Consider the following 27,032-nt stretch of genomic DNA (forward strand, 5'->3'; position numbering starts at 1 on the left):
GTCTTCATGGGAGCCTAGGTTAAATTTGCTCATCTTTGACCTCTGCACTTGGGCGGCCCTGTGTTGCTGGTGGTGTTTTTTTTGGGGTGAACTCTAATGGGTCGGTTTCCTAAAACCGGGCGACTGAAGCTGTAAGTGTTGTACTTGCGCGTAAATCGAGATAACTTTTCTTCCCTCCAGGAACTCTCTGAAAATTGCACTGTCCATTTCTAAAACAGATAATTGCCAATATTTCAAAAACTGTATTACACACCGATTTCAATCAAAATACTGTTGATACCTGCGTGAAATACGAATCTCAAGGTACTTACCTGCTACTTGAATCTTGTGGTTCTAAAAAAAATTAAGCAAATATATTTTTGCTATAACCACCATTCCCCCGTTTCCGGGCCTCTGCCCTTGCCAAATCCTGAGAATGCTTAAGGCTCCAAGCATAGGACTCATTACAGTAGACCTTCTGGGCCCCTTTCTGAAAATGTTATGCATTTCTTTCCTTATGTAGACTTGAAATGGGACACTACACTAGTATCCTGTCGGAGCCCTCATGTGATTAATGACAACTGTATTTATATGTGCAATGTCCCTCCTCTAACCACAAAATCACGGGAAGACAAATTTTCACTTATTGATAAAGTCTTGCATCGGATTCGCCATGATAGAGGCTGTGGTTCAATCATTCATGCTGGCATTTCATCGGCTGAACATTTAAAAGGTCTGTCCGGTAAGCGGGACATTATAAAACTTAATCTCACAGGTCCCCATCCGGTAATGGGCCTATTGCACTTGGAAGCACGCAATCCTATGAGGAAGGAATCCTCCATTTTCTTTAGTGATAGTTGTCCTGTTCCTGGAACTATGAGGCAGAATTTTCCATCCCACACAATTACATCGGCATTGAATAGTGCTACAGGACGCCATGGCTCAAACAGACTATTAACTGGCCCAGCCACCACGAATGACATGGGTTTGGCTTTTAAAGGCAATAATGCATGTGAAATTGAGCTCCAGGGGGCCACCTCAGATGTTGACTGATTACGTTGCCCATATCTCGCAAGTCCAGCATCAATTTTGTTTCATCAGACACATTATACTTAAAAGACCCATTAAATTTAGGAGCTGCACCTTTGTGGGAACCATACATTGTTCTCATTAATAATCTTAAATCTGCACTTCCTGACGAGCATGTTAATAGTCACCATCCACATGACATAGCCTGTGAACCTAATCGCTCCATTGTCCATCCAACAGCGAAGCTTCTGTCCTGGAATGTGGCTGGTATTAACAGCAAGCTAGCTGATACTGAATGGGGGATTTATGTTGATAATTTCAACATTAGCATGTTTCAGGAAACATGGGCTACGTATAGCTTGTAAAGGCAGGGGTACTGTTCCTTTTCCAAAAAAGCCATGCCGTCTTCAGCTGGCAGGGCAAAAGGGGGATTATGTACCTGGGTAAAAATGAGGTGTGCGGAGTAGAAGAGGTATATGTAGACTCCCAACATTTTAGCTATAGCAATACAGCCAAATTTAGGCATCCCTGTCTTGGGTATAAAAATTCAAGTAGACCGGGCCCTCCTAATCAATAGTCAGCTACTATAGATCTCCTGAATACTATAATCTTAGATCTTCGTCTCAAATATCATATTATTATTGCGGGGGATCTCAATGCGCCAATTGAATTTAATTGTGCTCTTACTGAGGTCACACAGACTGAAGACGATGTATGGAATATCCCTCCTTACTCAATTCAGCCAAATTCATCTATCGTTTGCAGCAGGGTTCTGCAGGTAATAGACCTCATGATACTTCATGGCCTTCGGCTTGGTAATGGCCGTTTTCCATCTGACACCCCCGCAAAGCCAACCACCTTTAGGGGATCATATAGTTGTGCCTTGGATTATATTCTTTTTGACTTAAGGGTCAGGCATCACGTATTAGATGTGAAAGTGGGTTATTCGCACACTAGTGACCACACGCCTCTCCAAATTGTATATGATAGAATCCTTTTATCAGGAGCTGTCTCTCCCTGCTCCTGTATTTCCTGCCGTCTTGAAGCTGTCCAGCAATAGGCGTACGGTGAGATGGTATTCTTTTCTGAGGTCCAATAAGCTACGGTAAAAATTGTGTGCATTAGTTTCTAGACATCAGCTTTTTGACAATCACTTCTCATTAACACCACTTGAAGTTACGTCCCTCCATTCGGATCTCTTTGTTACTCTTAAACTGTTTTCCAAACCTGCTAGTAGCAACTCCTCTTCTCAATCTAGCTGTAAGTGGTTTGATAAGAGATGCAGAGAGGCCAAAAGCATCCTGATTAAAATGCTACTAACTAAAGTTAGAGAAGACATTATCAAGGCTAGGCGAAATTATGTCTCCATGTGTAAGATGTGTAAACTTGAGTATGAGGAGGGACCTTGGAGTGAACTTGCCCAGGCTACAAGGGTCCATGATTCTAAACGTTTCTGGATCTTCGTTGCTCGTAGCGACCAAAATCAAGCACTTAAGCCAGAGTGCCATATTGCCCCTGAAATCTGGCTTTCTCATTTCAAGGAGCTGTATGACTCTACATCTGATTGTGATCCCATTAGCCCTTGAGAGATGTCGCTATTCCAATTACCAGCAATTTATTTCCCTCCCTTCTCACAAAAAAACTGAGCTGACAATTATGCTCAAAAATCAGTGAAGGCTCCAGGGCCTGATGGGATCCCTTCAGACATGTGTAAAGCAGACTTGAACAACTGGATCCTGTACGTAAATATGATCTCCAATGCCGTCTTGACCAACAGGTCCTATCCTGACTCAAGGAAGGAGGCAATTATTGTGCCAATATATAAGAAAAGGGAGAGAGGTTTACCAGGGAACTACAGACCTATCAGCCTCTTAGACAACTTACAAAAAATATTTTGTTATCAACTATTAAGTAGGCTGAAGAAATGGATAGAGAAGTATCAAGCATTAAGTCATCTCCAGGCAGGGTTCAGAGACAAGTTAGCACCATCGATCAGGTCTTCAGTTTCATCACCATAAAATGGAAAACTGTTCATGTGGATGCAGGCTATCTTTTTGTGGCACTTGTAGACCTGAAATCCGCTTTTGACCTTGTCCCATGTCATAAACTGTGGGCAGTCATGAGCAGTGTAGGGGTCCCATGCTCTTTGCTTAATATAATTAGGGACCCCTATACTGGCAATCGAGCCAGAATTAGTTGGGGACCGGATGCTGAATTAACCCCAGAGTTTCCAACAGATCACGGCGTGAGACAGGGTTGTGTACTTGCACCTACCTTGTTTCTTCTATTCATTAAGGCATGGATCCCCTATCTTTTGGATTGCCCTAGTGATGCCCCCAAATTGGGAGGGCAGAAGATACCATGTCTCCTATTTGCTGACTACATCTTGTTAATATCCCAAACAGCCATAGGCCTCTCAAATTTGCTCGCAAGGTACATGTATTTCTGTAAAGATCACAGTTTGGAAATCAATTCATTAAAAACTAAATATATGGTGTTAGGAGACAAAAAGCAGAACATGAGGAGACTTGTTTGTTTAGAGGGTGTGGCATTGGAAAGAGTGGGTACCTTTGATTATTTAGGTTTAAAATGAGAAGACTCACATAAATGGCATGCTCACATCCAGAAATCAACATTGTGTCTGATCAAGGGCAGGCCGTATTATGAGATTTGCTGCTAGATCCCCCAGATTTGCTTTGACTCCTGCTCTTGAAATATACAAGTCTCAAGCCGGGGGCGGGGGGGTTATATGGAGCTGAGTTGTGGGACCATTGCAATCTGGAGGATTTGGCAAGGGTAGAAAACTTGTATTTAAAGATGTTGCTAGGAGTTCCTTCAAGTACCCCTTCCTTGCCTATTTGAATAGACCTAAATTTCCTCCCAATTAATCAGATTGCCCCGCCCTAAGACCATTGTTGTTTTGAATTCGTCTATGGTCATTAGACGCTCTCACTCCCTATAGACTCGGGCTGACCAACTTGGTGGGCACTAATTTTACTTCTAGGATTAGGTGGTGTGCTTACGTAGAACGGTCCTTCTCTCATCTTGGTTTGGGGACCTATTGGAAAGATCCTTCTATCCCTAAAAATGCTATACAGATCTTGAAAGACTCATTTTGGCTCAATGTTCAAACTTTGCAATTGGCCGCAGTTTCACCCTCCTCTGTGACCGATAGCTTCCTACGAATCAAATGTCACCATGAGTTTGAACATTACGTGGACATAATACTTTCTCCTTTTGCACGTGGCCGGTATACCAGATATAAATAGAGTCACTTCCGTTGCTTACCCTAACTTACAAATGGTCCAATACAAACAATAGGTCCAAGCTATGTCCGATGGGCTGTAAGAGTGAAGAAACTGTTACCCATGTTCTTTTTTTCAATGCCCTGCATACAGCAAACAGAGGGTTCTTTGGATTATCCCTCTATGTAAACAAATGGGTTTTAGGAACTGCTTATCTGCACTGAGAGTACTCAAGTCAGATTCATCTGTACAAATTGCGTGCCCTCTGGCAAAACTTTTTTAATCCATTTGGCATTTTAGAATAGGGCTTTTAAAGAACAAATCTTAGCGACATATCAGAAGTAGGCGTAGCAGACTATAGCTGAGATATATAGTGCATGGATATCAGCTTATTGTATTTATTATTCAGTTGATGTTGCATGTTTCTCTTACATTTTATACTCATGGACATTTTGTCATTGTATAGTTTTGTTTGAAACTGCTGATTTTAGAGTATGACTCCAAATTTTATTATTATTCTTATTTTTGGATCGTTGTGTATTGTACTTTTATGGTATGTTTTTACCAAAATAAAGTGATGATGATGATATTTTTGCTATATAAAAAATACAAAACATTGGTCTGGAGTTCAGTCATTGAGTGTGTGCTTCTTCTGTTGTCTCTGTGTACAACAAATGCTTTGCACTACCCACTGATAAGCCTAACTGCTCGACCAAACTACCACAAAAGAGAGCATTAGTATTATCTACTTTAGCCTCTGTTAAGCCTCTGGGGAACCCTTGGTCTCTGCAACACTATCTAAGTTTGATGTAGTAGCCAGCTTCCTACATAACATTTGTGAAGCTGCTACTTGGACTCCACAACACCACATACATTTACTAAACATTATTTTGTAGTTTTTTTTAGCACGGGCACCTGCTAATGTTGGCCAAGCAGTACTTAAAACACTTTTTTAAGCAGCTCCAACTCCTACAAGCTAGCCAGTGTTTACTTGGAGGGGATTGCTTTACAGTCTATGCAAAGCATGTGTATCTACAGCCACACGTGCCATTGAACGGAAAATGTTACCCTGTAGACATCTGTTTGTGGCATGTAACGCTGTAGATTCACATGTGCCCTCACTCCTGCCAGAAGCCTGTGGTCGTTGTAGCAGCAGTCCTACATAAACTTTATACATGTAAATACACTGCCTGGACATCTTTTTCTTACTTTCTATATATACTCCTTATCTCACCCTCATGCTTAAAAACAAACCAAGGACTCTATATCCATGCGCAGTATCACCAAGAGGAGGAGTCACTCGATCTTGTGACTCAAAGATTCTTTGAACTAAATCAACTTGCAACACTGTGGATCCACCAATGGATGGTGGACTTATACAAAGCATGTGAATCTACAACACTACATGCTATGAACAGATGCCTACAGGGTAAGTAACATGTTCGATGGCATCTGTCGCTGTAGATACACATGTTGTGCATAGCCCGCCATCTGGTGTTGGGTCGGAGTGTTACAAGTTGTTTTTCTTCGAAGAAGTCTTTCGAGTCACGGGACCGAGGGACTCCTCCTCTGTCTCCATTGCGCATGGGCGTCGACTCCATCTTCGATTGTTTTCTTTCCGCCATCGGGTTCGGACGTGTTCCTTTCGCTCCGGGTTTCGGAACGGAAAGTTAGCTAAATATCGGAAAAATTACGTCGGTATTGTTGCGTTCGGGATTGGCTTAGTTAGAATCGACACCGAATCGAAGAGTGAAGAGCTCCGGTACCCTTCGGGGTAGTTTTCGATCCCCCTTCGGGGCCTGGTCGGCCCGACCGTGTGTAAAACAACGCTGATGGAACAGACCCCGTTCCGTTTCTGTCCTAAATGCCAAAACAAGTACCCGTATACAGACCAACATTTGGTCTGTTACCTGTGCCTGTCACCTGAGCACAGTGAAGAGACTTGCGAGGCCTGTCGTGCGTTCCGGTCCCGAAAAACACTCCGTGACCGTCGAGCCAGAAGACTGCAGATGGCATCCACGCCGACAGCTCACCGAGAGTTCGAGGAACAAGAGGAAGAAGAAACCTTCTCCATCAATGATTCGGACTCCGAAGAATTCGACAACCAAAGAACTGTGAGTAAGACGTCGAAGCCAGCACACAAAAAAAGTGACAAGGCCCAGGGGACACCACTGCCACCAGGCCATGGCTCGACCCATAAATTCGGTGACCGACCATCGGCACCGAAAAAGGCCGAAATGGTGCCGAGATCGTCCGACTCCGGTCGAGACACCGGCACACAGCCTTCTCGGGACCGAGAAAGTGCTGTTGAAAAACATCGACGCCGAGATATCGGAGCCGAAACTGCTCGACGCAGAGACAGCGGCACCGAGGAAGATCGACGCCGAGAGGGTTCGACTCCGAAAAAGAAGAAGGTCTCTTCGGAGCCGAAAAAGAGTACAGACAGGGTTTCGGTGCAAAAACAACCCGCAACCGACCCACCTACCGGTTCCTATTCAGAGGAGCAATCACTGTCCTCTCAGATGCGAAAGCATAGATTTGAGGAAGAGTTGCAATCCACTGAGGTGGACAACACTCAGAAACGTATTTTTATACAGGAAGGAACAGGAAAAATAAGCACCCTTCCCCCTATTAGGAGAAAAAGGAGACTGGAGTTTCAATCAGACCAAGCACCTGTAACTAACGTTTCACCGGCACAAACTCCATCACATTCCCCGGCTCACGCCACCATGAGCCAAGGTGATCAGGACCAAGACGCTTGGGACTTATACGACGCCCCAGTGTCGGACAACAGTCCAGAGGCGTACCCTACAAAGCCCTCACCACCGGAAGATAGCACAGCATACTCACAAGTGGTGGCTAGGGCAGCAGAGTTCCACAACGTGTCCCTTCACTCGGAACCAGTCGAGGATGACTTCTTATTCAAGACCCTCTCCTCCACCCATAGCTCCTACCAAATCCTGCCTATGCTCCCAGGAATGCTTCGGCACGCAAAGGAAATCTTCAAGGACCCGGTCAAGAGTAGAGCAATAACACCAAGAGTGGAAAAGAAATATAAAGCACCTCCCACAGACCCTGTTTTCATCAGCTCACAGCTGCCACCAGATTCCGTCGTAGTAGGAGCAGCTCGCAAGAGAGCCAACTCCCACACATCTGGGGATGCACCGCCCCCAGATAAAGAGAGCCGCAAGTTCGATGCAGCCGGAAAGAGAGTCGCAGTACAAGCTGCAAACCAGTGGCGCATCGCTAACTCTCAAGCACTACTTGCGCGCTATGACAGAGCCCATTGGGACGAGATGCAACACCTCATTGAGCATCTACCCAAAGAGCTACAAAAGAGGGCGAAACAGGTGGTTGAGGAAGGACAGAACATATCTAATAATCAGATACGCTCCTCTATGGATGCAGCGGACACAGCTGCAAGAACAATTAACACATCTGTGACTATCAGAAGGCACGCATGGCTACGAACGTCTGGTTTTAAACCAGAGATTCAGCAGGCAGTGCTCAATATGCCATTCAATGAGAAACAACTGTTCGGACCAGAAGTGGACACGGCGATTGAAAAACTCAAAAAGGACACTGACACTGCTAAAGCCATGGGCGCACTCTACTCCCCGCAGAGCAGAGGCACTTACAGCACCTTCCGCAAAACATCCTTTAGAGGGGGGTTTCGGGGTCAAGCCACACAAGCCAGCACCTTACAGGCCACACCCTCCAGCTACCAGGGACAGTACCAAAGGGGAGGCTTTCGGGGCCAATACAGAGGACAATTCCCTAGGAATAGGGGAAAATTTCAAAGCCCCAAAACCCCTACAACCAAACAGTGACTCACATGTCACTCATCCCCTCCACACAACACCAGTGGGGGGAAGAATAGGTCAGTATTACCAAGCATGGGAGGAAATAACTACAGACACTTGGGTCTTAGCAATTATCCAACATGGTTATTGCATAGAATTTCTGCAAATCCCTCCAAACATACCACCAAAAGCACAGAATCTATCAAAACAACATTCAGACCTTCTGGAAATAGAAGTTCAAGCATTATTGCAAAGGAACGCAATAGAACTAGTACCAAAGACACAAATAAACACAGGAGTTTATTCCCTGTACTTCCTAATACCAAAAAAGGACAAAACACTGAGACCAATCCTAGACCTCAGAACACTAAACACCTACATCAAATCAGAACACTTTCACATGGTCACGCTACAAGAAGTGTTACCATTGCTAAAGCAACAGGACTACATGACAACCTTAGATCTCAAAGACTCGTATTTCCACATACCAATACATCCGTCGCACAGGAAATACCTAAGGTTCGTATTCAAGGGAATACATTACCAATTCAAAGTATTGCCCTTCGGTTTAACAACTGCACCAAGAGTCTTCACAAAGTGCCTAGCAGTAGTGGCTGCACACATCAGAAGGCAGCAAATACACGTATTCCCGTATCTAGACGACTGGCTAATCAAGACCGACTCACTGACAAGGTGCTCGCACCACACAGATCGTCATGCAAACCCTCTACAAACTCGGTTTCACCATCAACTATGCAAAATCACACATTCTACCGTGCAAGGTACAACAATACCTAGGTGCCACAATAGATACAACAAAGGGAATAGCCACTCCAAGTCCACAAAGGGTTCAAAATTTCCAAAAGATTATACAACGCATGTATCCAACACAAAAAATACAAGCGAAGATGATATTACAACTACTAGGCATGATGTGCTCATGCATAGCCATTGTCCCACACGCAAGGTTGCACATGCGGCCCTTACAACAGTGCCTAGCATCGCAATGGTCTCAAGCACAGGGTCAGCTTCTAGATCTGGTGTTGATAGACCGCCTAACATACCTCTCGCTTCTATGGTGGAACAACATAAATTTAAACAAAGGGCCGCCTTTTCAAGACCCAGTGCCACAATACGTGATAACAGATGCTTCCATGACAGGGTGGGGAGCACACCTCAATCACCACAGCATACAAGGACAATGGGACGTACATCAAAGAAAGCTGCATATAAATCACCTCGAACTACTAGCAGTTTTCCAAGCATTAAAAGCATTTCAACCACTCATAACTCACAAATACATTCTTGTCAAAATAGACAACATGACAACAATGTATTATCTAAACAAACGGGGGGACACACTCGACACAGCTGTGCCTGCTGGCACAAAAAATATGGCAATGGGCAATTCACAACCACATTCGCCTAATAGCACAGTTTATTCCAGGGATCCAGAATCAACTTGCAGACAATCTCTCTCGAGATCACCAACAGGTCCACGAGTGGGAAATTCATCCCCAAATTCTAAACACTTACTTCAAACGTTGGGGAACACCTCAAATAGACTTATTTGCAACGAAGGAGAACGCAAAATGCCAAAACTTTGCATCCAGATACCCACACAGGCAGTCTCAAGGCAATGCCCTATGGATGAACTGGTCAGGGATATTTGCGTACGCTTTTCCCCCTCTCCCTCTCCTTCCATATCTAGTAAACAAATTGAGTCAAAACAAACTCAAACTCATACTGATAGCACCAACGTGGGCAAGGCAACCATGGTACACAACACTGCTAGACCTATCAGTAGTACCCCACGTCAAGTTGCCCAACTGGCCAGATCTGTTAACGCAACACAACCAACAGATCAGGCATCCAAACCCAGCATCGCTGAATCTAGCAATCTGGCTCCTGAAATCCTAGAATTCGGACACTTAAACCTCACACAAGAATGTATGGAAGTCATAAAGCAAGCCAGAAGACCATCCACTAGACACTGCTATGCAAGCAAATGGAAAAGATTTGTTTGCTATTGCCATCATAATCAAATTCAACCATTACACGCATCTCCAAAAGATGTAGTGGGTTACTTACCACACTTACAAAAAACGAACCTGGCCTTCTCTTCCATTAAGATACACCTAGCAGCAATATCTGCATACCTGCAGATTACCCATTCAACTTCACTATTTAGGATACCTGTCATTAAAGCATTTATGGAAGGCCTCAAAAGAATTATACCTCCAAGGACACCACCCGTTCCTTCATGGAACCTTAACATCGTCTTAACCAGACTCATGGGTCCACCCTTTGAACCTATGCACTCTTGCGAAATACAATTCCTAACTTGGAAAGTCGCATCATCGCCATCACATCTCTAAGAAGAGTAAGTGAAATTCAGGCGTTTACAATACAAGAACCTTTTATCCAACTACACAAAAATAAAGTAGTCCTAAGGACCAATCCTAAATTTTTGCCAAAGGTTATTTCACCGTTCCACCTAAATCAAACGGTAGAGCTACCAGTGTTCTTCCCACAGCCAGATTCCATAGCTGAAAGGGCACTACATACATTATACGTCAAAAGAGCACTAATGTACTACATCGACAGAACTAAAAACATCAGGAAAACTAAACAACTGTTTATTGCATTTCAAAAACCTCACGCAGGAAACCCAATCTCGAAACAGGGTATAGCCAGATGGATAGTTAAGTGCATCCAAATCTGCTACCTTAAAGCAAAAAGACAACTGCCCATTACACCAAGGGCACACTCAACCAGAAAGAAAGGCGCTACCATGGCCTTCCTAGGGAATATTCCAATGCACGAAATATGTAAGGCAGCCACATGGTCTACGCCTCACACATTTACCAAGCACTACTGTGTAGACGTGCTATCAGCACAACAAGCCACAGTAGGTCAAGCCGTACTAAGAACCTTATTTCAGACTACTTCCACTCCTACAGGCTGAGCCACCGCTTTTGGGGAGATAACTGCTTACTAGTCTATGCACAACATGTGTATCTCCAGCGACAGATGCCATCGAACTGAAAATGTCACCTACCCAGTGTACATCTGTTCGTGGCATCAGTCGCTGAAGATTCACATGTGCCCACCCACCTCCCCGGGAGCCTGTAGCCGTTTGGAAGTTAGCTTCAACTTTGTACATTTGTAAATATATTAAATCTTAGTTAGGTACATACTTATTCACTCCATTGCATGGGCACTATTACTAACAAACCACTCCTACCTCACCCTCTGCGGGGAAAACAATCTAAGATGGAGTCGACGCCCATGCGCAATGGAGACAAAGAGGAGTCGTCCCTCGGTCCCGTGACTCGAAAGACTTCTTCGAAGAAAAACAACTTGTAACACTCCGACCCAACACCAGATGGCGGGCTATGCACAACATATGAATCTTCAGCGACTGATGCCACGAACAGATGTACACTGGGTAAGTGACATTTTCATTTTCTTCCTTGATGTGCATGTAGTTTTTCTGAATCTCATCCCCATATCAGTTACAACAGACATCTTCTTGACAGAGTGGTGATGCACTGTTTGACAACATTTAGAAAGCCTGACCATTGAGGGCGCTTGTTCTCCACAGTGGTTACTGCTGCACATCAGCCTCCTGGAGCCAGTGCCAGTTGCACTGCCATTGGCTCCAGGACGCTGATGTAAGTATTTCGCACTAATTCACTTGACAACATTCTTACACTTAGTGTGATCATTGTGATCCAGATGCAGAGGTATACATTAACCCTAGCTGGCAGCATTAGCACAAACAATATTGCCCTGGATCATTCGTTATCAAGTCTTCAGTGTTTTGGATCATCTTCTGGAGTAAAAAAAAGAAGTGCGTACCTACTAAGCAGAGACCAATGGGAGAGAAACCCATAATTACTTCATCAGTATTTTCAATGATGAGCACCCATAGCCTATCTACACCACCACACAATTTCCACACTCTGTCTCCAGGTACTCACTCGCTTTGTCCATGGTCGAGTGCTCACTCAAAGGATGAAGCTTACAGATATTTACCTGTTTTTCTGCACTGCCACTGATTCCATTTGTAATGAGGAAAATGAGGCTGACACCCAGAAGACTCATCTAATGCGTCTCACTTGGGTTAGGCAGCTCAGATACTCCATACCTTTGGATACGTTATTTCATCCACACAAGAAGATATCCCTTTGTGCAGACCTATTCCTACAGCATATAGGTAAGTTAATGCACAGTTTTGCAATTTGTCTTCTGATGTCTTAGAGCTAGATTAACTACAGTTCATTTAAGGATGTATGCTTATTCAAAAGGACGCTTGCAAACAGACAGCAAAAATGTGTCCAGCTGCTAAATAGAGCATGTTTTGTCCACTACTGTCTCAGTAGAAACACTCAGCCCCTTACATACAGGACATCTGTTACTTTTTTGCTGCATCAGCACTCACCTCTAATAGAGAACTCTATTCGGCAGTAGCCACCTACATGTAAAATAGAGATCGCCAATCTTTTTTCCCCCTCTAAATTCCTGTTTTGAAAGCATTCATGGAGGGTCTAAAAAGAATTATCCTGACAGAACACCACCATTTCCTTCATTAGATAGTAATGTGGTACTCACACTGCTCATGGGACCTCCGTTTGAGCTGGTACTTTTTTCTTACTGTAGGATTTCACATGGAAATTAGTCTGCATTTCTTTTTTTTTCTTGCATAGTTATTTAACTTCAAGCCCTAACTTTTAAGTAGACTTATATTAAAGTGTGCAAAGGTCTGGTGGTTCAAGAGTAAACCCACGGTATCATCCTAAGGTCACCTGTTCCATGTTAACCATACTGTTGAATTACCCTGCTAATTTCACAATCTCAATTTTCAGAAAGGGCTTCATGCATTTGAGTTGTCATAAGCCCTAAGGTGCTATGAGTATAAACAGTCAGTTAGGAAGGAGAGCCCCTTTGTTGATTTTGCCAAGCTACACTTGTGGAAGACCTGTGATGAGTTGGGCTTTGCATGATGGATAGTTGAGTACCTTTAAAAGTGTTATGCTAAAGCTGTGGTTACAGTAAATACCGTATCCAGTGCCCATTCTACTTGTATAGAAGTGCCAGTATGGTGTTTTTAGGAAATGTACCACTTGCAGACTTCTGTAAAACTGCAGCATGATCAACACTTTACCTGTTCACAAGTCATCCTTGCCAAGATTCATAGGTTGGGCCAGCAGCTCTTTAAAATCTTGCCCCAAACGTCTTCATATGCTTGTAAGCCATTGTCTTAGTGATTTGTACATTTCTTCAGTCTATGCAAAGCATATGATCTAATGCAGCAGATGGTGCTAACTGAAAATGTTAATTGCCTGTAACAATCTATTTCCAACTTGTAGTGCTATAGATTTACTTGTATCCTCACCTACCCAGAAGCGATCTTTTGGTAGGTGATTTTTTTTACTAAAATATCCTATCACTTTTACATAGCTCCAGTACAGATACACTGTCCTACTTGACATCGCTTCATTTACTTTCTCTCACCCTCTTCTTGGGGGTGAGTGGCAGTTTGGGTGGAGTCTTGCAACGTCCGTGCCTTGTTCTAGGTGGCAGGAGTGTGGAAAGCATGTAAATCTATTGCACTGCAGACTTCAAACAGATTTGTTTCCGATGCCATTATACACACACCCACACTCTGGCAGTTTCTAGTGTGTATAGTTATAGAGCATGCATACCTCATTGAACAGGCATTTTTTTATTTACCTTCTAGTTTTGACTTTATGGACTGATCTGCAAAAAAGTAGCTGCCTTCTAAGTTGCTAGCTGTACTTTGAGTGTTCTGTGTCTTTGTTATTATGAAGGCCAGACGTTATGTTATTCTGACCATCCTTTTAATGCTAGGAGGGATTTGGAATCTGGAACTGTTTGTTAAAAGTTACTTACCCACAGAAGCTGTGTTGTTAAATGATTAATTTTCTCTTATGTTAATTATATCTTCTCCTGTAGGAAAATGTCTCCCTGTTGCAGTTACCCCCCACTTTTTGCCTGATATTGACTTGACTGAAGTGTGCTGCAACCCTGCTAACCAGGCCCCAGCACCAGTGTTCTTTCACTAAATATGTGCCATTGTTTCCACAATTGGCACACAGATAAGTCCCTTGTAAAAAGTACCAGTGGTAGTGCAGCATGTGTTGTGCCACCCTAAGGGACCCCTCACCTAACACAGGCACACTGCCATTGCGGATTGTGTGTTGGTGGGGAGAAAAAGGCAAAGTCGACATGCTCCCCCTCAGGATGCCATGCACACAAAATACTTCCTGTGGCATAGGTAAGTCACCCCTCTAGCAGGCCTTACAGCCCTAAGGCAGGGTGCACTATACCACAGGTGAGGGCATAGCTGCATGAGCAATACGTCCATACAGTGTCTGTCTATTCTTAGACATTGTAAGTACAGTGTGGCTTTATTAAGTATATGGTCTGCGAGTTTGTCAAAACCGACCTCCACAGCTCCATAATGGCTACACTGAATACTGGGAAGTTTGGTATCAAACTTCTCAGAATAATAAACCCACACTGATGCCAGTGTTGGATTTATTACAAAATGCACACAGGGGGCATCTTAGAAGATGCCCTCTGTATTTTACCCAATCCCTCAGTGCAGGACGGACTTGTCTGTGCCAGCCTGCCACTGAGACGAGTTTCTCACCTCCCCCTGTAGGAACTGTAACCCCTGGTGGTGAGCCTCAAAGGCTCATGCCTTTTGTTACAGCACCCCAGGGAATCCCAGCTAGTGGAGATGCCCGCCCATCCGGCCACTGCCCCCACTTTTGGCGGCAAGGCTGGAGGAGAGAATTAGAAAAACAAGGAGGAGTCACCCACCAGTCAGGACTGCCCCTAAGGTGTCATGAGCTGCAGTGACCCCACCCTTTAGAAGTCCTCCACCTTGAGATTGGAGAATTCCCCCCAATAGGATTAGGGATGTGGCCCCCTCCCTTCAGGGAGGAGGCACAAAGAGGGTGTAGTCACCCTCCAGGGCAGTGGCCATTGGCTTCTTCCCTCCTGACCTAAACACACCCAGGAAATCAGATTCCTGCAACCTACAACAAGGACTGCTGACCTGAAAGCCCTGCATAGACGACAACTGACTTGGCCCCAGCCCTGCTGGCCTGTCTCCATACTCAAAGAACCTGCACAGCGATGCATCCGACAGGGACCAGTGACCTTTGAAGCCTCAGAGGACTGCCCTGAACCTGAAGGACCAAGAAACTTCTTAGAACAGTGGCAATGTTCAAAAACAAGCAACAACTTTGCAACTTTCTTGCAACTTCCAAAGAACTCACTCTTCCTGCCAGAAGCGTGAGACTTCACACTCTGCACCTGACGCCCCCCGCTCAAGCTCAAGAGAACCAACACTACAAGGAGGACTCTCAGGCGACTGCGACCTTGTGAGTAACCTGAGACGACCCCCCTGGACCCCCACAGTGACGCATGCAGAGAGGATCCAGAGGCTCCCCCTGACCGTGACTGCATGGAACAAAGAGCCTGACGCCTGGACCAAGCACTACACCTGCAGCCCCCAGGACCAGAAGGAACCGAACTCCATTGCAGGAGTGACCCCCAGACGACCCTCTGCCTAGCCAATCGTTGGCTGGCCCGAAAAGCCCCCCTGTTCCCTGCCTGCACTGCTAGTGACCCCCGGGTCCCTCCACTGATTCCTATTGAAAACCCGATGCCTGCTAAGCACACTGCACCCGGCCACCCCTGTGCAGCTGAGGGTGTTTTTTGTGTGCCTACTTGTGTCCTCCCCCCCCCTCCCCCTCAGTGCTCTACAAATCCCCCTGGTCTGCCCTCTGAAGATGCAGGTACTTACCTGTTGGCAGACTGGAACCAGAGCACCCCTGTTCTCCATAAGTGCCTATGTATTTTGGGCCCTCGTTTGACCTCTGCACCTGACCGGCCCTGTGTTGCTGATGCAGTGACTTTGGGGTTGCCTTGAACCCCCAACTGTGGGCTGTCTATGCCCAGGAAACTGAACTTGTAAGTGCTTTACTTACCTCAGAAACATAATCTCACTTCCCCAGGAACTGTTGATATTTGCACAAAGTGTCCACTTTCAAAATAGCTTATTGCCATTTTAACTAAAACTGTATTTGTTACTGCTCTAATTCAAAGTTCCTTACTTACCTATGTGGAGTACCTTGTATTTTATGTATTTACTTCAAATCTTGTGGTTCTGAAATAAATTAAAATATATTTTTATATATAAAAACTATTGGCCTGGAGTTAAGTCTAGGAGTGTGTTCCTCATTTATTGCCTGTGTGTGTACAACAAATGCTTAGCACTACCCTCTGATAAGTCTACTGCTCGACCACACTACAACAAAATAGAGCATTAAAGTTATCTAATTTTGCCACTATCAACCTCCAATGGGAACCCTTGGATTCTGCGCACATTATCTCTCACTTTGAGATAGTGTATACAGAGCCAACTTCCTACATCTCTCCACTGAAGTTGTTGTATGTAGGTTTTTATGTTTAGTTTTGCTCTGGTGTTTTTCTTTTTTTCCTGACCCTTGATGCAGGTAAGTTAAGCTGAACTAACATCACAGCTGTGAGATACTTATGGGGGCGATATGCACATGTAGTGACTATCTCAAAAGCAGAATCAGTTATGATTTATCTACTGCGCTCGTGTGGCTACTGAAAATGTTACCAGTCCCTTCTGATGATTGGTTGCTTAATAATCTGAGCGATCTCCACCAAGAGTTTACGTGTTAAATGTTGCCAAGGGGAAGTTATTAGGATGTTAATGTGCCTAAATTTCATTTTAGGCTGTGTACATGATGCCTACAGAAGGGGACGACTCATCAAAAAGTGTTCCTTTAGCATTACAGAGGGTATTTTATGAACTTCAGCACAGTGATAAACCAGTTGGAACAAAAAAACTAACAAAATCATTTGGGTAAGTTAAGTGATTATGATACGTTCATATACTGCAATTATCATGTGTCCTTTTTTAGAATAACTGTTCCTGTCGTACATACATTTTAGCTTTGAGCTTGTGTGGCAATCTAGGAACTCTACTGCACAGATATTTCTCATATTACCATGCATCTGACAACCTGTTCGTTTATCATGCCAGTCATTTACTTGTGTACATAAGTTTCTTCCTTCTTGCTTAGTTGTGTCTCTATTTTTAATTGAGCACCTCAATCATTCTCAGTTTTTCCCATGTTAAAGTAATAGCTCATCACATCTGTTTTTTAGGTCGAGCCTAGGCAGCACACAAGTGCTGTCTCTGGGAATGTTGTAATCTACATCTGTGGGCATCTGTGGGCTTGCAACACGCCCATCACTTTAATTCGTTAAGGGGTCTGCCTTTCAAAATTTCCTTTGGTTTTGTAGGTAAATTCTTCATGTTTGTCCTGCCTTGAGTCTGCTTTGCTACTGCATTGGAGACTGACCCTGTTAAATGGATTATTGCACGATCGGCCATATACCTTAGTGTGGTGCACTACTTTTTTCTTTTGCATCACCGCTTAGCTCTGCATGGCTTTATGTTGTTCGTCTTCCTTGTTTTAATTACTGTTGCTTGCCACAAACCAGACTGTGACGCAGTGTAAGGAAATGCCTCCTTGGCATGGTTACCCCCTGACTTTTTGCCTTTGCTGATGCCAAGTTATGATTTGAAAGTGTGCTGAGGCCTGCTAACAAGGCCCCAGCACCAGTGTTCTTTCCCTAACCTGTACCTTTGTTTCCACAATTGGCACACCCTGGCATCCAGGTAAGTCCCTTGTAACTGGTACCCCTGGTACCAAGGGCCCTGATGCCACGGAAGGTCTCTAAGGGCTGCAGCATGTCTTATGCCACCCTGGAGACCCCTCACTCAGCACAGACACTGCTTGCCAGCTTGTGTGTGCTGGTGGGGAGAAAATGACTAAGTCGACATGGCACTCCCCTCAGGGTGCCATGCCAACCTCACACTGCCTACAGGTATAGATAAGTCACCCCTCTAGCAGGCCTTACAGCCCTAAGGCAGGGTGCACTATACCATAGGTGAGGCATAAGTGCATGAGCACTATGCCCCTACAGTGTCTGAGGAAAACCTTAGACATTGTAAGTGCAGGGTAGCCATAAGAGTATATGGTCTGGGAGTTTGTCGTACACGAACTCCACAGCACCATAATGGCTACACTGAAAACTGTGAAGTTTGGTATCAAACTTCTCAGCACAATAAATGCACACTGATGCCAGTGTACATTTTATTGTAAAATACACCCCAGAGGGCATCTTAGAGATGCCCCCTGAAACCATACCCAACTACCAGTGTGGGTTGACTAGTTTTAGCAGCCTGCCACACACCAGACATGTTGCTGGCCACATGGGGAGAGTGCCTTTGTCACTCTGTGGCTAGTAACAAAGCCTGTACTGGGTGGAGGTGCTTCTCACCTCCCCCTGCAGGAACTGTAACACCTGGCTGTGAGCCTCAAATGTTCACCCCCTTTGTTACAGCACCCCAGGGCACTCCAGCTAGTGGAGTTGCCCGGCCATGGCCCCACTTTTGGCGGCAAGGCCGGAGGAGATAATGAGAAAAACAAGGCGTCGTCACTGACCAGTCAGGACAGCCCCTAAGGTGTCCTGAGCTGAGGTGACTCTGACTTTTAGAAATCCTCCATCTTGCAGATGGAGGATTCCCCCAATAGGATTAGGGATGTGCCCCCCTCCCCTCAGGGAGGAGGCAGAATGAGGGTGTAGCCACCCTCAGGGCTAGTAGCCATTGGCTACTACCCCCCCCCAGACCTAAACACACCCCTAAATCAAGTATTTAGGGGCTCCCAGCAAGATAGATTCCTGCAACCTAAGACGGACTGCTGAGCTGAAAAACCTGCAGAGAAGACGGAGACACCAACTGCTTTGGCCCCAGCTCTACCGGCCTGTCTCCCCACTTCAAAAGAACTGCTCCAGCGACGCGTTCCCCAGGGTCCAGCGAGCTCTGAAGCCTCAGAGGATTACCCTGCATCTAAAAGGACCAAGAACTCCCAAAGACAGCGGCTGTGCTCCAAGAAAGAAGCATCTTTGCAACAAAGAAGCAACTTTGAAAGAACACACGTTTCCCACCTGAAGCGTGAGACTTTGCACTCTGCACCCGACGCCCCCAGCTCGACTTGTGGAGAACCAACGCTACAGGGAGGACTCCCCGGCGACTGCGAGCCCGTGAGTAGCCAGAGTTGTCCCCCATGAGCCCCCACAGTGACGCATGCAGAGGGAATCCAGAGGCTCCCCCTGACCGCGACTGCCTGCTTCTAACAACCCGACGCCTGGTAAGGACACTGCACCCGCAGCCCCCAGGACCTGAAGGATCCGACCTCCAGTGCAGGAGCGACCCCCAGGTGGCTCTCTCCCTTGCCGAGGTGGTGGCTACCCTGAGGAGCCCCTTCCTTGCCTGCATCGCTGAAGAGACCCCTTGGTCTTCCATTGCAAACCAGACGCCTGTTTGCACACTGCACCCGGCCGCCCCCGTGCCGCTGAGGGTGTACTTTTTGTGCTGACTTGTGGCCCCCTTAACCCCCCTCTCCTTGGTGCCCTACAAAACCCCAAGACACGGGTACTTACCTGCTGGCAGACTGGAACCGGGGCACCCCCTTCTCCATTGAAGCCTATGCGTTTTGGGCACCACTTTGACCTCTGCACCTGACCGGCCCTGAGCTGCTGGTGTGGTAACTTTAGGGTTGCCCTGAACCCCCAATGGTGGGCTACCTTGGATCCCAACTTTGAACCCTGTAGGTGGTTTACTTGCCTGCAAAACTAACAAACACTTGCCTCCCCCAGGAACTGTTGAAAATTGCCCTGTCCAGTTTTAAAATAGCTTATTGCCATTTGTGTGGAAACTGTATATGCTATTTTGCTAATTCAAAGTTCCTAAAGTTCTTAAGTGAAATACCTTTCATTTAAAGTATTGTTAGTAAATCTTGAACCTGTGGTTCTTAAAATAAACTAAGAAAATATATTTTTCTATATAAAAAACCCTATTGGCCTGGAATTGTCTGAGTGTGTGTTCCTCATTTATTGCCTGTGTGTGTACAACAAATGCTTAACACTACCCACTGATAAGCCTACTGCTCGACCGCAGTACCACAAAATAGAGCATTAGAATTATCTTTTTGCCACTATCTTACCTCTAAGGGGAACCCTTGGACTCTGTGCATGCTATTTCTTACTTTGAAATAGTACATACAGAGCCAACTTCCTACACGCGGCCTCTGCTCTTCGGGTTCCACTGTAAAGAGAGACAGGCTGACCAGCGCTTCCGTCACCAAAGCCTCAACCTGTTTTTGTGTGTAAGATGCCATAGTATGCCTCCCTCCCCTTGTGGTTTGCACGCCACAGCTTCCCTCAACAGGTGTGTAAACTGCGTAATTGTGGACCTGTAGCTGTCCTCCTTCCAAATCAAAGATCATGTAGGTTTTACACAGTGAATTTACCAACAAACAGAAGATGGGCTAGTCTTTTTGTGCTAGGGAATCCAAAATGTTGTCTGCGTGCTGGCTTTGCCTTTGTGCCAGAGCTATGTGGTTGCAGCTGCTCTGTGCGACTGGGAATGGGGAGCCCTGTGATAAGGAGAAAAAAAGCAGTTGCCGAATTTTGAAAGTTTAAACAGCCGGTTTCTGTTTCTCTTCTGAAGCCCTTGCTGTGTTTTAATCATGTTCAAAAATAGTGTCCCTTATGGGCAGGTATTCTATACCGAGGCAGATGTAATGATAGTGATTTCTAGAGACATTCCTTACCTCTTGACCCGGAGAGGGTCTCTGGTAGGTACCTCCTGAGCAGTTGGGTAACTATGAGCCTGTTAATATGTCTTTCATCTGGGCCTTGAAAGTTGTGGGGTAGAACCTGGGGCTTTGTGACATCCATGACTTAGACCCGTACCCCACACTTTACAGAGGGTAAATGGATGATGCTTCATCCTACTTCTTGAGCTCTAGAGGGGAAACCACTGTAGCTGCTGACAGTACTGTTAGTCTGCAGGCGTTCCGCACTCCACCCAGTTTGCAACCAGTGTTGCCAGATGCCGAGACTGAGCAGTGCAGTAGCAATTACTGCTGTGTGCATTACAGGTCAGGCTCAAACGCCCTGCAATGGACGACCAAGTTCAAGGGTAGCAGGAGCAAGGCATCTGAGGCACAATTAAAGAGTATGTTAAAAAACAAAATCAGCTCATGGAGATTATCTACCAAAGAATCGTATTGATCAAAGAAAGCCCATGTAAGCATATCAGCAACTTGTTTGTTGGCAGCAGCTTTGCTTTACCTATGCAGGTTGCACACTGAGTAGTCGGGGTTCCTCTGATATTTTTTTATTTTTACAACTCCTTATCTCCAGATCTGCAGGCAAATTAATAAAATTATTCACACACTCCATATCAGTTAATGTTAAACACATGTTTGACCAATCGGAATGCTGCTGCTTTCTCTTGACAGCGTGATGTAGTGTCCTCCAATACTTTTAATCGGCCAGGTACTTTACCACCTTACATAACACTGTGTAAACCCAAAAATAATAAATATAAATCTAATGGCAATATTTTCATTTTTCTCTTCAGCTAGAGGAAGAAAGTAAATGGAAGTGCTTGTTTATATGCAGGGCCGCAGGAATTATGTTGCAGAGAGGACCAAATTAAGCAGCAGGGTTGACCAATTTATGTGGCAATAAAAGTCCAGTTATGCATTTACAACACCAATAGCTCTAACTCAGGCAAATGTGACACCTACTGCATTGAAATGCTTGTTTGTTGTATACAGGCAACCTGTGTGCCTGCCTCAATATAAAAAGTAATATGCGCGCCAGAATATAAAGGAGAAAAAAAGGAAATGGCTGAGCTACTGCTGTCTGAAAGTTCAATGAGTCCGCTGCAATGGAAAACATTAAAGATGATAGTGTATCTACCATTCAGTAACAGAACTGGGGTTGGTGGTATTTTTTGGGGCTAGCATGGTGCAATAATGCTGTCACAGTTGAATAGTAACTACATAAAGTTTAAATTACTTTTTGATGGTATTTTATCTCCATCGTGTTTTGATTTGGACAGTTAGGATTGAAAATTGTTGGTTGTGTACTAAAATTAACTGTTTCTGGATCAAGAATCTTGACGTCTTTTGCAGGAATGCAAAGGTGTTAAGGTTTAATCATAGTTTCCCAACCCCATACTTATGACATACAAACATATAACTAGAACAAAGTTAAAGCAAAGATGTAAACATTTTTGCAGTGACTGACATAAACAAACCTAATGTGCATATTCCTCCTAGCAAGTGGTTACATAAGCAATTTAATACTTGACATTTCAATAGTGTGGACAGCCTTCTCTGATCTTTATTTTACCACTTTGACTGTAATTCAGCGTAACAGGGCTTCCGCATCATAAGCAGTTTTGAGTCTTCCTGTGCTCTACAGTGACTTGTTTCAGAAAGACCAGTTTTGAAGCCACTTATTTTAATCCTGGGTAGAACACTTTAAATATTGTGTTGAGTAACTATATATCAGTAGCACCTTTTTCTGTACGTAATTAAATGATTTCTAGCAATGGAAGATCCTGTGGTGCTGTTCTTTCACTCTCGTTTATGAAAAGATTACTTTTGATGTATTCTTAGTTTATTGCTGACCCACTTTGCAGTACTTTTGCTATTATATATTGTAATCTAAAGCATCCCTGAAGACTCAAGGTTTCTACAACAAAGTTTAGTTTGGCTACCATATCCTTTTGTATATCTTGTCACTCATATTTTTTTTTAGTTCAGAGACCTGTACTTCTAGGTATTACAAAGGCAGCCTGAATCATCCTCATAGGGTAAAGTTGGCAACAGGACTCAATGAAAACTGAGATCCTAGCACACAGGAGTTGTGTGAAAACTTCAGGTTTTAAATGAGGTTCATAAGGTGCTAGAACCCTTTTTTCCGCTGATATTTGTATAAACGCTTTACTTAACTGTTAATAAAGATTTTGTATTTTAATTAAAACACTCACAAGATGTTGCCGTTATCTAGTGTCATTCTAGTTGTAATAGTAATTATATAGCGCTTACTACTGCTGAGACTTCAAACCTCTTCTCAGCGAGTAACACGCGACTCCGGAACCCAAGAGGAATTAGTGGTAGATTAGTATAGGGAAATATGAGTGCAGTTTTAGTGTTGTTAATTTGAGCAGAGGCTATGTGAGTGTTAGTTGGATTGACTAGAGTAAGGGATGGATAGAGGACGGAAGAATCCAGGAGTGTTAATTGGGAATTTACATTAATAGGATAAGGCTTGGGATGAGTAAAGGAGAGCTGGAGGAGGGAAAAGTCTGTGGAAAAGGTTAGGGAGATCATAGTAGCTGGAGGGGTTTTGGATGCGATAAATGAGGGAGAGTTTTGTAGAGTTGTTTGGGAGATAATGTTAGTAAACTGAGGTTTGGGGTGAGCTAGATGTGGAAATGCAGGGAAGAGCTTAGGCAGGGTTATTTTGGAGATGAAAGTGGTAAAATGTGTTTGGGATGAGTCTGGGGATGGAGGATAGATTGATGGAGACCAGACATACGGTGATGGGTAGACAAAGTAAACCTTACAAGAGAGTAAATTTATATTTCTGATGGATACACCTACCTGTGGATTCTTCACCTAAAGAATTCTCCCCTCGCGTCAGCTTCGATGGAAAGTTTCTTCTAGCTATGCACGTCAACGATGACGTCACAATTGCCAGACTCCACGCGACGCAGTATGACCATGTCGTGCAGACGTCAGTTCCCTTTTTTCCGTGCCTTCGAATACGTTTTTCTTTGAGGCTAACAGGCAGCTACAGTTGCGCTTCTGTAGTTACTATGTCGCAGCCAAGAAAATCTGGCTTTCAACCTTGTAACCAGTGTGGGGGTCGGATGTCGGTCACTGACCCCCATGAAAATTGTTTATGGTGCCTTAGTTCTGACCATGAGGTCGAGTCATGCGGGTTCGTGCCAGCGCATGACCCTTAAGGCACTTAAAGAGAGAGAGGCAAAATTATTCCTAGCCCGTTCCAAAAAGAGGAAGGAAAGGCATCATCGTAGAGTCTTCTTTGAAATCCTCAAAGACTCATCGTCGCCATGGGGACTCTCGGCGCCGTCACAAATCTCGGCGCCGATCGAGTAGAGGCCGGTCCAGGTCCAGATCCAGATCTCAGTCAGCTCGGCGCCATCCGACGTGGGATATTTGCCCGACCATCACTCCTCCGCCTCCTACGACTCCGGCTTCTCCGACTTCACCCTTGTCGGTGTTTGAAGTCGAGCCTCTTCTATGCCGGCGCTGACTCCGCAAGCATATCCGGCTTTCCCGGCGCCGGGTACGGATCCTGCTGCATTTTTAAATGCAGTGTTCAATATCTTTTCCACCATGGTACCTAGTGGAGGTCATGTGGGTCCGTCAGGCCCTTTGGCCTTTAACTTGGGTGCTCCGGCTCCTTACAAGCCGACACCCTTTATGCCATTTGTTCCTTCTGGAGCCGCTGCGGCGCCGATGCCCTTGGCGTCACTCAGGAGACCTTTGACGCCTACAATGTCTGCTACTCCGGCGCCAGTGAATTCTGCACAGATCCAGTCCACAATCAAGGTGCCTGTGGCGCCGGAGGGTCCGGCGTCGGATGGATCTGAAGACCGGCGCCGGCGAAGATCTTCGGTGTCGGCCGACACCTTATTGACGCCGGGACTCGAATCCAGGCTCTGGTCCAGGAGATTGGCATTACGCCTCCTGGATGAAGAGGAATATAGCAGACAGCATCTGGATGAAGCCGAAATCTTGGAGCCTTCAGGTGATTATCAAGGCTTGGACACAGCAAGTGGCATTGACACTTCCCCTGAATGGGATTTGTCTTCCGCCGGGGAAGTATACCGAAGAGGCTGCATCTTTTCATGCGGTAATAAGGAAGGCTGCAGACTTTTTAGATCTTCCTGTTCTGGCTGCTGAGATGAAAAGGAACCTTTTGACTGAAGTGCTGCATCCGGCTTCAGAAGTGGCGGAGCCTCCCTTGCCCTTCAATGAGACTCTCATGGACCCCATCAGAGATATTTGGAGAAAGCCAGTGACTTCTACAGATGTCAACAGGGCGGTAGCGAGGTGCTATCGAGCGGCTCCAGGTGACCCGGACTTCCTCTCCAAACATCCAACTCGGGGGAGTTTGGTTGTTTAGGCATCGTGCTCCTCCCGTTCAGCCCCTGGTTCGTTCCCTGGGACCCCTGCGGACAGGGAGTCTAAGAAAATGGACCATGCAGCAAAGAAGACCTTTTCTTCATGCAGTATGGTCTTGAAGTCGACCAGTGCAACTTGCATTTTGGGGCGTTACGTTCATGCCCTTATGGAGGAGGCGAAAGGTCATCCTAACTTGCCACAAGAGGTGTTGCATCTGTTAACGGATGCTCAGGCGGCGGCGACCCAGGTGATTCAGTCTGGGTTGGACACCTCAGACTCAGTGGCAAGGGCTATGGGTACATCCATCGTGTTGAGGCGTCGGGCTTGGCTGCGTTTATCAGGCTTCTCCTTGGATGTGCAAGCCGCTCTTCTGGACCTGCCTTTTGATGGGGAAAAACTCTTTGGGACAAAAGCAGATTCTGCTCTTGAACGCTTCAAAGAGAGCAGAGCCACAGCGAGGTCGTTGGGACTTCAGGCAGCCACTTCCTCTACATTTTAGATCGTATAGGAAGTTTAGAGGTTTTGGACGTGGCTCCTCCTTTCGTGGCAGGTGCCACAACAATCTGCAGGTTCCCTGCCTTACATATCCTTCAGAGGCAGGGGCAGAGTACGTACAAGAGGAGCCACCCAGCAGCACTCTGCCTCTTCCTCAGGAGGGGTGCAGCAGGGAAAGCAGCCTTAGTCCTCCACCACTCCCTGTTCCCGTGTCTCCGGTAGGGGGGGAGACTTGCCCAATTTCTTCCAATGTGGGAGTTTATAACATCAGACTCCTGGGTCATTGACATTGTGAAGAAGGGGTACGCTCTTCCCTTTCAGGAGTTCCCTCCTCCCTTCCCCGCCCATCCTTCTGTTCGGAAGACCATCTTCTGTTATTGCAACAGGTGGTGTTATCCCTATTGTCAAAAGGCGCAGTGGAGTTTGTTCCGGAGCAGGAGAGGGGTCATGGCTGTTATTCAAGATACTTCCTGATCCCCCAAAAAGATGGTCGGTTGAGATCAATTCTAGACCTGAGGATTTTGAATTGGTTCCTCAAGCAGGAAAAGTTCAAAATGCTGACCATTTCACAGGTTCTTTTTGGCGTTGAACGAAGGAGTTTGGATGGTGTCTGTCGATTTGCAGGATGCGTACTTCCATATTACGATCCTCATTGCACAGGAAGTATCTCCGGTTTGTGGTGGGGTCGCAGCATTATCAGTTTGTGGTCCTCCCGTTTGGTCTTACTTCAGCACCTCGAGTCTTCACAAAGGTGATGGCGGTGGTAGCGGCAGAGCTCAGAAGAAGAGGGATAGTGGTGTTTCCCTATCTGGACGATTGGTTGATCAAAGCCAAGACTCCAGGGCTCGTGCGGCGTCACATGCAGTCGACAACTCAGTTGTTGTTAGACCTGGGTTTTTCGATCAATGTGCCCAAATCTCACCTGGAACCCTCGCAACGTCTCCTGTTCATAGGGGCAGTACTGGACACAATGTTGAATCGGGCTTTTCCTCGGCCCCAGCGGGTTCAGGACATTCCGGCGTTGATTCCAATGTTTCGAAATGGAGTGGTAGTTCCAGTCCTCAAGGTCTTCGTCTGCTAGTCTGTTTGCTTCTTGCATATTGCTTGCCACTCATGCATGCTGGCACATGAGGGCTCTTCAGTGGTGCGTCCGCAGGCAGTAGTTTCAGCACAAAGGGGATCTCGAGGATTCGATCACGATCTCCAGAGACACTGTGGTGGATCTTCAGTGGTGGGCTGCGGTCGGCAACCTGTCGCAAGGAGGGCCGTTCTCGCTGCGTCCGCCAGTGGCCACGGTTGTAACCGATGCTTCCACT

The 27,032-nt window shown here is 45.6% G+C and overlaps 1 protein-coding gene across 2 annotated transcripts in view; it reads left to right on the plus strand.

Moving 5' to 3' along the window:
- Positions 1 to 27,032, plus strand: part of USP7 (ubiquitin specific peptidase 7) — a 1,253,379-nt gene that overhangs the window by 429,629 nt on the left and 796,718 nt on the right. For both annotated transcript variants that reach the window (XM_069210408.1, XM_069210409.1), the window contains exon 7: positions 16,864 to 16,994. In XM_069210408.1, the coding sequence (XP_069066509.1) occupies positions 16,864 to 16,994 (131 nt within the window). The remainder of the gene's footprint in view (positions 1 to 16,863; positions 16,995 to 27,032) is intronic.

This window comes from Pleurodeles waltl, chromosome 10 (assembly GCF_031143425.1).
Source record: "Pleurodeles waltl isolate 20211129_DDA chromosome 10, aPleWal1.hap1.20221129, whole genome shotgun sequence".
Taxonomy (NCBI): Eukaryota; Metazoa; Chordata; class Amphibia; order Caudata; family Salamandridae; genus Pleurodeles; species Pleurodeles waltl.